This window comes from Silurus aristotelis (assembly GCF_946808225.1).
Source record: "Silurus aristotelis genome assembly, chromosome: 16".
NCBI classification, from domain to species: Eukaryota; Metazoa; Chordata; class Actinopteri; order Siluriformes; family Siluridae; genus Silurus; species Silurus aristotelis.
This window is the reverse complement of record NC_139589.1, coordinates 23265767-23278668: the sequence shown is the minus strand read 5'-3', so window position 1 is coordinate 23278668 and position 12902 is coordinate 23265767. Positions and strand designations below refer to the sequence as shown.

The window sequence follows — 12902 nt, the reverse complement described above, 5'->3', positions numbered from 1 at the left end:
GTTATAAAGGTCAAACATCACAAGCATTTCCTCTCGCTTCCTGCTTCAGAGAGAGCTGGGTGTCTCCGCGTCTTTCTTCCGCTCCTCACGCTCTGATTCGGAAATGCCTGAAGAAAGTCAGAGAGGAAAGCTCTGTGGGGAAAAACCACACAGCTATGTAGTACTGCAGACATGCATTGTTGATGTTTGTGTGGGTGGATGAGTGTGTGAGAGGGAGATGCTGGATGATGTAGTGCAAATGGAAGTCTGGTTGAAAAGCCACCAAGAGAACAATGGAGGTCAAGGCCTGTGTGAATGTCCTTACGTGTTATAAGATCATAGCATCGAAGGCAGAGGGAGGCATGGGAAGCCACCTCAGACGCTCACACACCTATGTAGATGCGCACACATATGCACGCTCGCACTTCCGGGTTGCATTCCCGAGGCTTGCTGATGTACAGGAGGGGGGTCATGACTCTTTTGGACGCACCCCAGGCTCCACTGCAGTCGTGCCGCTTTGGACGTGTCCCACGCTCCAATAGGAAACGGCGTTTATTGTCCATAGCTTTTCGCACAGTTTCTAGATTCTCAAAGCAGCAATGTAGGGGGGTTCCCCCGACTTACGATTTACAATGTCGAATCAAAAAGTTCTACATTCGTAAAACGATTTCTAATCGCCTTTCAAAGCCTCGACGTACACACCATCACAAAGATTTAGAAAAAAACGTATCAAAATATTTAACGTGTCTTCAAATCAAACTAAATCGGCTTCACCGCCCGTGCGAGCGCGCTCTAAGCTCTGAGCGCAAAATCAATGCCTAAAAAATTTTATAAATAATTAATTTGCAAAAATTTATATTAGAACAGAATTTACTTTTACAGAATCTTCCAGACGTCGGTAAATATCGAAATCACCGCTTGAGACGCTCCTGTGTCGCTCGCGGATCAGGGAAATCAAAACACTGTGACAGGGAAGAGTTGGGAGAAACTTGAAAAATCCAAATTTGTACATTTCAAATGTGAAAATTTCGAATTTCAAAAGTCTTAAATTCACTGTTTAAGGTCTTAAATAATTTAAACCAATGTCCATGTACCTTTTAATGCTTTTTTTAAAAAGGTTGAGTTCAAATCCCAGCTCGGTGTAGGTCAGGACTCATGAGAGCCGGCGGACAACAGCATCCAAATATTCCAGTTCTCCAAAACGCTCTTTATCCAGGATCCCTCCGAATCTGACCCTTAGACTATGAAACATCTAATGACAAAAGTGCTGGTAGATGCCTTAGTGAGTGCCTTAGTTGAGGGCTTTACTAGAGGGCCCAGGATTGGCATCTTGGTGGTGCTGGGATTTGAATTTAGGACCTTCTGACCAGAAGAATCCAACCCAACCACCGAGCTACCACATTCAATCTAGAGGAGTCTTGCTCTCAGATGTTTCTGTTTATGGTTACATCTTATGATGCTATTACTATGCAGAAGCTTTCCTGTTACTATAGAAACTAAGATTCTATCTAAAAGTTGAATATTGATCAACACCTCGTGGCACATTTATTATATGAAATCCGCGTGTGTGTGTTTGAGATTCTTTTGCCCTATGGAACGCGATTCCGCGCATACACGCAGCGCGCAATGTCTTTCTAACGTCTTTCTCTTTCCTCACACGAAAGCGATACCCGTGAAGTTCTTTTTCCCAAATTCTCAGCATTCGTACAGATAAGCGCAGATTATGTAGGTCACAGACTTGTTTATTCGCCTCCTTCCAAAAAAACAAAGCCGAGACTGTAACAGTGCCAGACTTTTCCCTTGCCAGCTCCGCGCTCTCCTTTCCCTCAAAGCTCCGGGCAAACATCGACATATTTTGCAGCTTTGAAGACTGGGGGCGAACGCGGCAGAGTTGAGATTCTCATCTGGACCCCATTAACGAGCCGGATTAGGGCTAATGATATCCTACAGGAAAACAACGGTAGCTAAACATGCGACTTCAGCCTCCCTGTTCTCCCTCCCTTCCTCTCCTGCCTTCCTTTCTATCGCTCGTTCTCGCTCCTTTTCTCCTTGAAGTTGACGTCGTAACCGAATCAAACGGATCGGAGAACTTCCTGTTCTTGCTTTTACATGCTGGTTTTTTTTCTTGCCATACTTTTTATATATATTTATATATAAATGTGCTTTTTTTTTGTTTTTGTTTTTTTTCTTCTTCTTCCGTTGTTGTCGTTCTATGCCATTTGCCGTACCCCTTTGGCCTGGTTGGCATGCGGGGGTTGGATCAAGCGTCAAAAAGCTCTTATTGCTGTGCCGACGAGGCAAAGCAGCCGATTGCACGAGCAGCCTGCCTCCGCATCTGCGTCCAATCAGAGTAAGCCAATCAGCATTTAGCGGTTTGGCTGCATTATTAAAAAAAAAACAGAAGGGGAAAAAATTTCCCCTGAGGACATGTATGTGTGTGTGTGAGCAACTTTTGAGAACACACACACACACACACACACACACACACACACACACAGTTGCACAGTTGTTTTATTGGTGCTACACTCTTTGGACGGATGAGTTGAAATGGTGTTGAACTATTAACCTTTAACTTCAGACCGTTTATCCGAAGCTCATTTGTGCTCGTTTATGCATTAGCACAGACGAAAACGAGCGCGCGCGCACACACACACACACACACACACACACACACATCCTCATTACTCCAGTGTTTGGTGCTCGGTCCCCGTGGAAACCCGGTGGCACTCGCTCTGCTTCCTCGCTAGTTCGAGCCTGATTGGCACGTCTGGCAGAAGCCTGGCAGAACATGAACACCCCCCCACCCTACTTTTTTTTTTTTTTTTTTACATTCGGCTGAAACGGTGCAGCCTCCATTCCTTCGCTTTATCTGCACCCTGGCTCGGGAGGTGGCTTTGGCGAAGGGAGCACTGCATTTTCTGTACAAGGCCGATACGGGAAGAGGGAACGAGCGAGAGATCGTAGTTCACTCAAAGAGATGCCTCAGACTTATGTCATCTTCTGGCTTCGATTAAATAAGCCGTCCTGGCGTGTTCCTGTAAAAGCAGCGTGGAGCTTTTTTGTGAGCATTAGCAGCTTCCTTCTGCGCATTCGATTGACGACCGCAGAAGACAGGCCAGAAATAAAACGCATTCGCCGAGTTTTCTCCGTCTGAGCCGAGACGCTTGGTGTGTGTGTGGTGCGAGTTTTCGCTTCTCAAGCTTCACAGGGAAATTGACATGTCATATGTGGAGGTCCGTGTCACCCCCCAAAAGCATTTTGGTGATGTCACACATGGTTTGGGAGAATTTCCAGATCTTTAACCATGATCACAAATCTTTGATTTGATTGAGGCAAAAGTATTAGGACATTTGACCTTTTCAGCCATTTGCGGTTCTTCCCCAAACTGTTCCCATAAAAGTCAGAGGCACACAATTGTATACTGGGTTCCTACGCATTTTGGAAAAGTATGACACAGTAAGACACTGAGTATTGAAAAATATTTGTGTTTTAATACTATTGCCCGCATCCCAAAAGAGTGAGAAAGTGGTTAAGGATCTGGGTTACTGATCAGAAGGTCGGTGGTTCATGTCCCAGTATCGCCAACCTGCCATTGTTGGGCCCTTAAGCAAGGCCCTTAACCTCTCTGTACTCCAGGGGCGCTGTATCATGGCTGACCCTGTATTCTGACCCCAGCTTCTTAACATTGCAAGTCAGAAAGCCTCCTATAATAAGTGCAAATGGATGGAATGGACCAAAAAGCACATACCGATCGACCAGTGGTCAAGTGTCCGCAAACTTTTGCTCATATCGTATCATTTTTATTCTTTTGTTTGCACTAATCGCTTTGTTTCTCTCCCTCTTTTTGTGTATCTCTCAGGTTTTCCCACCCTTGCCCAACGAAGCCGAGATCGCGCACACCAAAAAGCTGTTCCGCCGCCGCCGAATCGACCGCCGGTAAGTCCCCCGAGTTTCCCCCCAAAGAACTAACCCCTGAGCTCATTCCGCTTTCCCAGAGTTTCGGCGTCGTCTTCGAGTCTGACAGAACAGAGTTTTCCCAGCGCTCGTTCTCTCCCATACGCTCTTTTATTTTTTCCTCAGCCAAAACATTCAGAACAGGAATTTTGGCTTTGGTTTTGAGGAGGGAAAAGGAAATACATCAAACGCACAGCAACACTTTCCACAAGCCGCTTGTGGAAATATTGTGCTTGGATTAAGAGGTTTAATCAACCCTGAGTAACGTGAGAGCGAGCGCGATTTCTGCAGCGTCCGCAGCTCGGAGTGCCGTCGACTCGTCGTCCTTTATTTCCCACTTAATCTGCGTCTTTCATCGCCAAAACGTGACTCCATTTTTATTTTTTTTTATTTTGTACTTGATGTCACTGGAAAGTTCGAGTCGGTTGAGGTTTGACGTTGCTAAGAAACAGCTTAAAAAAGAAAATATTTTGGTCTCTGTGTAGACGAAGGGAGGCTCGGGAGACAGAAACGAAGCAAAGCCTTTTTTGTTTTTACCGTTCTTCAGGCATACAGGATGGCGGGGGACTCGTCCTCCTCGACCTGGAGACCACAGAGGACACGGGCCTGTTAAATATGATTCTTTTTTACATCCTGCAGCTTTTTATTTATTTATTTGTTTGTTCAGAGGGCGTAATGATTCACTGAAAACCATTTCCTCTGTACCTGTCAGTCTCAATAAGGAGGTGTGGCCTGTGTACCTGTCAGTCACAATAAGGAGGTGTGGCCTGTGTACCCAACAGTCATGATAAGGAGGTGTGGCCTGTGTACCCAACAGTCATGATAAGGAGGTGTGGCCTGTGTACCCAACAGTCATGATAAGGAGGTGTGGCCTGTGTACCTGTCAGTCGTGATAAAGAGGTGTGGCCTGTGTACTTGTCAGTCACAATAAAGAGGTGTGGCCTCTGTACCTGTCAGTCACAATAAGGAGGTGTGGCCTGTGTAGCCTGTGTACCCATCAGTCACAATAAAGAGGTGTGGCCTGTGTACCTGTCAGTCATAAAAGGAGGTGTTGCCTGAATATCTGCCTATTATGCTTTATTGCAGTGAAGAATTATACATTCTTGGAAGATTTTAATTGTCTATATATATATAATGTTGCTTTTTAAACAACTTGAAGCTGTAATTGACTATAAACGGTCTGCAGAGAATATCTGCTCTTTCTATAGGTCATGTTCCAGGAAACGGATGCACTGTGACTTTAACTGTACCGGGGGAAATTCCCCCCCCTCCCTCCCCCCACAAAAAAAAGTCAAACATTTCACCTGAGCGGTTTTGGGCTAATCCTCTGAGCAGGAGATGGACCTTAAACCCACACTGTGCTCTCTATTACGGTTCCCCTGCAGTCATGTGACCTTTTGGAGAGGACGGTAGGAAAAGCATGGGGAGAGGAAAGTAGACTGCAACAGAGAATGCGTTCAGGAAGTCATATGGAGAGAACGAGGGAGAAAATGACCACGAGAGGAAGGAAGGGATAATAAGAGATGACAGGAAAAGGGCAGTGTGTAGCAGAGTGGAAAAGAGAGGCGATGCTTAATGGGCTGTGAAAATGTGTGTGTGTGTGTGTGTGTGTGTGTGTGTGTGTGTGTGTGTGTGTGTGTGTGTGTGTGTGTGTGTGTGTGTGTGTGTGTGTGTGTGTGTGTGTGTGTGTGTGTGTGTGTGTGTGTGTGAGAGAGAGAGAGAGAGAGAGAGAGAGAGAGAGAGAGACAAGACAAGGGACTAGTGGGGCATATTTTGACCTGTGTGTGTGTGTGTGTGTGTGCATGTATGCATGCATGCATTTGATACAAACCCAACTTCATTGCACAACATGGTGCAGAATCCTTTTTTTTTTTTTTTTTTTTTTTTATTCGTCCCAACTTCCGCTCTCTCTCCCTCCCTCTTGTGCTTATCCCCCTGACAGAAGGCTTTCCAGCCTGTTATTGCTGTGTACTGGCCACCCACAATGCCTTGCTTCTGGCAAGGAGGACACTGCAGTCTTGTTGTTTGTTGGCACCATCATCATCATCTCCCTGTCTCTTTCTCTCTCTCTCTCTCTCTCTCTCTCTCTCTCTCTCTCTCACTCTCTCCCCCTCCCTTCTTCTCGATCTGTGCCTTGTTGTTTGTTGGCATCCTCTCATTCTTTCCCCCTATAGGTCTTACAACGGGCCTTGTTCCAATCTTAAATCACACCCTCCCCCTTCTCTCTCTCTCTCTCTCTCTCTCTCTCTCTCTCTCTCTCTCTCTCCTGCTTCTTCAGCACACCCGGGTGCTTTTTTTGACGTCCCACAAACTGCTGCATTGTCTACAGACCCGAGCCAAGCGTTCAATTCCATCCGAGGTCCTGGTGTCCTTTCGTAATTGTTAGTGCATAAGGGTTTGGCTAAAATGTTGACCTTCATTTGACCTTTAAAGTTTTCTGCCTGGTCTACGAGCCAGGCTTACCGTCGCACCGGTTTTCGGTCTTCACCTTGACACTGTAGACACGAAGCGCTCCCGTGATCGTCAAGTCTCATTTCAGGATTCTTAATTACATGTGCGATACATATGGAATGTGTGTCAAAAGTATTGGGACGGCTTTTCCAGCCATATGTCATTCTTCTCCCTTCATGGAGACTGTTTCAGCATTACAATGCCCCTAAGGGAAGATCTCCTTCTACAGAGCTCTGACACAAACTTTATTGAAAACGATGATTGAAAGCAGGTGGAGAATAAATATGGGGGGTTGGGGGTGTCCACAATCTTTTGGCCGTACGGTGTATATCTACATGAACATTACCAAATATATATAGCGTATATTCAGGGTATATGCACAGGACACTTGGTGTCTCACAGTTTCTCTCAGGCTCTCACACACTAACACATAAAGTAACACATGCAGTTTGTGATTCTTCAAGGAAGATATTTTATTCATCTTCATTTACTCTTCTACACTGAAATCAGTTCTATCTTATCCTGTCCTATTCTATAACCTCAACTCCAAAAAAGTTGGGACTCTGTGCAAATTGTAAATAAAACCAGGATGCAATGATTCACAAATCTCCTAAATCCATATTCTATTCACAACAAACCAAAAACATATCCAATGTTTAAACTGAGAATATAAATGGTGCATTTCAATAAGTTTTCTGTTCTTTTGAGAAAATATCGGTTTATAAACCTTGTGTTTTTATGTACATATTCCACAGTGTCGCAGCTTTTTTGGGATTGGGGTTCTCTCTCTTTTCTTCTCAAGGAAAGAAAGAAACCTTGAAAATAGAACCCGTCCCAAAAAAGTGAACCCGTCCTCATCTGGGTGGCACAGAGCGTCCATTCATTCCATTTCCATCATTGTTGAGGTTATTGACGGTTCACTGATGGACACTTGGATGCAAAGATGTTCATGGCGGCTGCAGCCACTGTAGCAGACCGTTTCTATAAATTACAGTCCAAACCCGTCTCCACGGTAACCTCGTGGATCTTCAGGTTGTTCATGCGGAAACATCCTCATCTGCAGTGAGTGGAATTCAAATGAAGAGAACTTTTATCCAGAAGCAGGTCCTGGTTTTAGGGTGTCAGGATGAATGAGGTCGAGGCGGAGAGCAGAAAGGGGCAGGATTAGTGGTACGGTAGGAGCAGAGAGAGAGAGAGAGAGAGAGAGAGAGAGAGAGAGAGAGAGAGAGAGAGAGAGAGAGAGAGAGAGAGAGAGAGAGAGAGAGAGAGAGAGAGAGAGAGAGAGAGAGAGAGAGAGAGAGAGAGAGAGAGAGAGAGAGAGAGAGAGAGAGAGAGAGAGAGAGAGAGAGAGAGAGAAACTAAGAAGAGTGGGAGAGATAGTGTAGGGGAGAGGAGAGAAAAAAGTTAAGAGAAAGGGGAGATGAGAGGAGGAGGTGAGAGGGTAAAAAAAGAGGGAGGAGAAAGATAGAAAGAGGAGAGAGCTATAGAGGGACTAATACAAGAAGAGGAGAGAGAACTGGAGAGGGAGGATAAAGAGAGGAAAAAGAGTAGAGAGAGATAAGATGTGAGTGAGATGGGAGAGGAGAGAGATATAGAAGAGAGGGAGTGAGATATAAAGGGGTGGAGAGAGAGAGAGAGAGAGAGAGAGAGAGATATAGGGAGGGAGAGGAGAAAGAAAGGAGAGATAGAGAGAAGAGAGAGAACTTACAGCTGTTGTGAAAAGCACTATACCAATAGAAATGTAAATAGCAACACAACTACACAACTTTAGTTCCACTCGCCCAGACGATCAACAGGTCAGCCTGTATTTATTTATTTGTTTTATTTTTTTGTTTGTTCATCATTATGGAGAACTCGAGTAACACAGATTTCCCCGAATCGGTTTTGCTGATCGCACCACAGCGTCTCTTTGCGTTCTGTGTATCTCTACACACACACACACACACACACACACACACACACACACACACACACACACACTGGTGTCGGAGGTACGGTGCTGATCCGATCCATTACAGCCTTGGGTTTAAAGCGGATCTGGTATCGGGGCGTTAATCCGAGACGTTTAACGCCGAGCCAAATGTTTGTGTTCAGCTTTCAGTTCCTTTCAGGCCGTTTGTTTCCGAGCCGCATTTCCATACGGGCCGCTTGATCTCAGGATTAAAGTCTGAAATATGCAGAAATCCAAATCCTGGCATGCACTTTTAGTGTGTTTGTTTTAGGCTGTGTGTGTGTTTGTGTGTGCGTGTATGTGTGTAGGCGTGTGCGCGTGTATGAATATTCATGCTCTTTCTTAAGTGACGCTGTTTACGTGGCAGAAGTTTAGCCAGAGATCAGACGATGAAAAGCAGATACTGTGCTCTAACTGTACGAGCTTTACTGTGTGTGTGTGTGTGTGTTTGTGCTCATATACCCAATTTTCAAGCTAATGTGAGATGTGCACACACACACACACACACTTCCAAAAGCTTCTCATTATAAATGCAGGGGTGCCAAAATATACATCAAACATCCACAATTAAAACCATCAACCTTCAGTTTTCTTTTCTCTCGTCTTGTCTGTTCTGTTTTTTTTATTTATTTCCTTCTCTCTTTTTCTCTTATCATCTCTTTCCTTTCTCCTCATGTTACTTTTAATTTATACTATTCTCTTTTTTCTTGTCACATCTCTTCCTGTCTTTTTCCTTCTCCTTTATTCTCTCGTGTTTTCTCTCTTTTTCCCATCTTATTTAATCTCTTCGCTTCTCTCATTCATTCACCATTCTTCCGATCTCAACACCTACTCTGTCTTGCTCTCTTGACCTCTCTTCGCTCATCTTCATCTCATTTTCTCTCTCTTTTTCCTCCTCTCTTTTCTCTTCACTTATCCTCTTCTCTTATTGAATCTCATCCTCATAACTTTTTTCTTTTCTCCTCATTCCGTCTCATCTCATCTTTTTTCTTTTCTCCTCTCCTCCTCTGGTTTTCTCCCGTCTTCTCCTCTGTGTCGTGTGATTTTTGATTATTACCTATTGTTTAGTTTTATCTTTCTCTCTGCATGATCCATCCATCATTTACACTCTTCCCCCTCACTCTGGTGCTTGTAGAGCGGGCGAGACTGCGCATGATGAGCTGACCGTGGTGCTGCCCTGCGACAGGAAACGCCAGGTGTCCAGGTCAGTGTCTCACTCGCGGCTCCCGAGAAGAAATAAATTCCATGCAGAACTTGTGTAGTTATAGGCAGAGTTCCGGTTTCTCTGTGTGTGTGTGTGTGTGTGTGTGTGTGTGTGTGTGTGTGTGTGTGTGTGTGTGTGTGTGTGTGTGTGTGTGTGTGTGTGTGTGTGTGTGTGTGTGTGTGTGAGAGAGAGAGAGAGAGAGAGATGTAATGGATGCAGGATTATTCTACCTTTTTCGGCCCTTCAGGAAGAACGTGAAGAGGGAGGTTTAACGTACGCAGTGAAGTGCAGCCTTTTCTCATTCACACACTTTCTATCATTAATAACACATTGTGAAAGAAACGGTGTTAAATAAGTGCTCCATTATCACATAAAAGTGCTTTCAAGAGCCTGGCTGTGTGTGTGTGTGTGTGTGTGTGTGTGTGTGTGTGTGTGGTAAAGGACACTGCAGTAATTACTATATGTCTCATAATCTGACACACACATACGCACACACGCATTTTCTCTTTATTCCTCTCCTTCTCCTTCTTCCTCATTTCTCTTCTCCCCTGTCTCTTTTCTCTCCCCTCTCCCATCCTCTTTTCTCTCCCCTCTCCCATCCTCTTTTCTCTCCCCTCTCCCATCCTCTTTTCTCTCCCCTCTCCCATCCTCTTTTCTCTCCCCTCTCCCATCCTCTTTTCTCTCCCCTCTCCCTTCATCCTCTTTATTTCTCTCCTCTTTTTTCTCTCCTGTTCATTTTTCTAATGTTCCCTCCTTCCACTTAAATTCTCTCCTCTTTTTTCTCTCCTCTTTATTTCTCTCCTCTCCCTTCCTCTCTCCTGGTTCCTCTTCTCTCATTTTCTGTTCTCTCCTCATTCTCTCCTCATTCCTCCTCCTCTCCTTTCATAGTAAATGTTCATCTTCAGCTCTGCTGCTAGAGAACTTCCGGGTGTGTGTGCGCACGCGTGTATGTGTGCGCGTGTCGTATAAAATTGACATAAAACCGCATTTATTTTATTACGAGGCTGAAGACGACAACGTCGAATTTGCGTCTCAGATCAAAAATGTCAGAGATCAGCGGAGCCGTCTGGAGCCGATCAAAAGAAATCCGTCTGTCTGTTTGACTTTTTTTATTTATTTATTTTTGTATTTCCTCCCACAGCGAGGTTACACCGAAACCTATCTTCTTTTTTATCTTCAGACACATCTGTCCTTGCCTCGTATTTCTCAGAAATGAGGGGACGCTGAAGAACAGAGGAGTGTGTGTGTGTGTGTGTGTGTGTGTGTGTGTGTGTGTGTGTGTGTGTGTGTGTGTGTGTGTGTGTGTGTGTGTGTGTGTGTGTGTGTGTGTGAAGCAGCGCCTGTGGCTGTAGACCAGCAGTCAGTCACTGGTCTTAATGAACTAGAGATAAGAAAATAATATAATCATATAATAGTTAGATTTATGTTAATATAATATGAAATTGTAAAATATAATTTTTCTTTTTAATACTACTATATATTAATTATACAGAAATTTGTAATTATAATATTAAATAATAATAAAATATATAGGGGGAGTGGTGGCTCCAGCGGTTAAGGTGCTGGGTTACCGATCGGAAGGTCGGGGGTTCAAGCCCCGGTATTGCCAAGCTGCCACTCTTGGGCCCTTGAGCAAGGCCCTTAACCCTCTATGCTCCAGGGGACCCTTATGAGAAAAATAAATCAAGGACCGTGACGTCGGAGCGACGTGGGGCCGCCTTCCCGTGGGCTCACCACCTGCAGGAGGGACCGTAAGGGACCGGTGCTGAGAGGATTGTGCAGCAGTTGAAGGCGGGGGCCTTGACAGCCCGATCCCTGGACACGGAGAAGTGTCTGGGGAATCTGCTTAGACTGCTGCCCCCATGACCCGAATTACGGATAAGCGGGAGAAGATGAGATGAGATGAGATCAAATATATAATGAATGATATTTAATAAAACTTATATTTTCTGTTAATGTAACATTACTTTTTGTGAATATAAAAATGCTATAATTTTACTACATATTATATTAATATATATTAAAATAAAATCATAACTATATATAATTTTTGTTAATTTAATATTACTTTTTGTAATAATAAAAAAATAAATATACACACAGAACTTATATAAATACAAATATTTCTTTTTGTAATAAAACAATTTTGATAATGCTTTGTTATATTATGTATTATACAGTAGTGTATATTATATAAATTTGTATTAACATGATTTATATATTATCATATGATCTTTTTCTTTCTCCTCACTTCTTTCGCTCTTTTGTAAAAGCGTAATATGAGTCCAGCATGATAGAGCTGTCAGAAACGTGGGTAGCGTCCCGGAGTGTGTGCGTGTGAAAGATTTTCTGCCTGTCATCAGGTCGTCACGGGTTAACGCTCGTAAAACAGGAAAACTGCCACGGTCAGAGTCTCGTTGTCTTCTTTCCCCTCTGCCATTATGATCAGCGCAGGTGTACGGGGAATTCCTGCTCACCTCCAACTACAGAGGTTCTTGGATGTTCTCTGAGGGCACAGAGTCTAGTTCTAGTTTTTTTTTCTAGTTTTGTTCGTAAAAGGCGGAAGTTTTTCTGAACATTGTGTTTGGATTTTCGAGTCGAGTCTCAGCCCTGTTTTATGATCGATCTCGGCGGGCATCCCAATGATTTCGGGCTTGTTCTTTTGATAGACTATGTACAAAACTTCTGCTGCAAGCAGAGAGCGTTTGATTCTGACCCTGGATTCACACAGTGTTTTAAATCCATGTCTGCTGGTTGGGGAGAAATGGCCCACCAGAATGAAGGCTAGAAGAACAACCTAAACAACTTCCAGTGCACGGAAGAAAGAAAAACATGCTCTGCTCCGGAGAAATCTGGGTCAGCCGTGGCAAGTGGGATCGTTTAACAGCTCTCAGTCAGTCTCTGCCACTCTGGCCTGCTTTAAAGCCAAGAAGCGTGTGGGCAACAAAGCACACATGCTACCCCTCACCTCTTCAGATCTCAAGGGAGGGGGGGGGGCACAACATTCCAATGGAGTCCAGCGAAGAAAGCCAAACATGTTCCTGGAACCTTCTGGAACCACTAACACATCCATGGATCAGAACGAATTACTTGTAATGAAATGATATAACCAACCCGTTCCTTTCAATGATCTGTACGACTCGGAGGTACCGTCTCGTCTTTTTCTCTTTCGTCTCCCTAAATACAGATTCCGATAATTTCCTTGAGCCAACAGGAAGCACACACCCGGAAGCCCTGCCCTCGTTCGAGTTGAGCCTCTGTGTAAACATTTAGACACAATGTACTGCAAATATTTTGTGGACACCCGACCATACGATTAGCACGTGCTGGTTTTTTTGCGCATCCCGTTCCACATTTAGTCTC

The 12902-nt window shown here is 44.3% G+C and overlaps 1 protein-coding gene across 3 annotated transcripts in view; it reads left to right on the top strand.

Annotated features, from left to right (window-relative positions):
- Positions 1-12902, top strand: part of ctif (CBP80/20-dependent translation initiation factor) — a 51528-nt gene that overhangs the window by 17120 nt on the left and 21506 nt on the right. For 2 of the 3 annotated variants that reach the window (XM_083563720.1, XM_083563721.1), the window contains exons 8-9: positions 3839-3915; positions 9471-9539. In XM_083563720.1, coding sequence (XP_083419846.1) covers positions 3839-3915; positions 9471-9539 — 146 coding nt within the window. The remainder of the gene's footprint in view (positions 1-3838; positions 3916-9470; positions 9540-12902) is intronic. The other variant, XM_083563722.1, reaches the window with a different exon arrangement.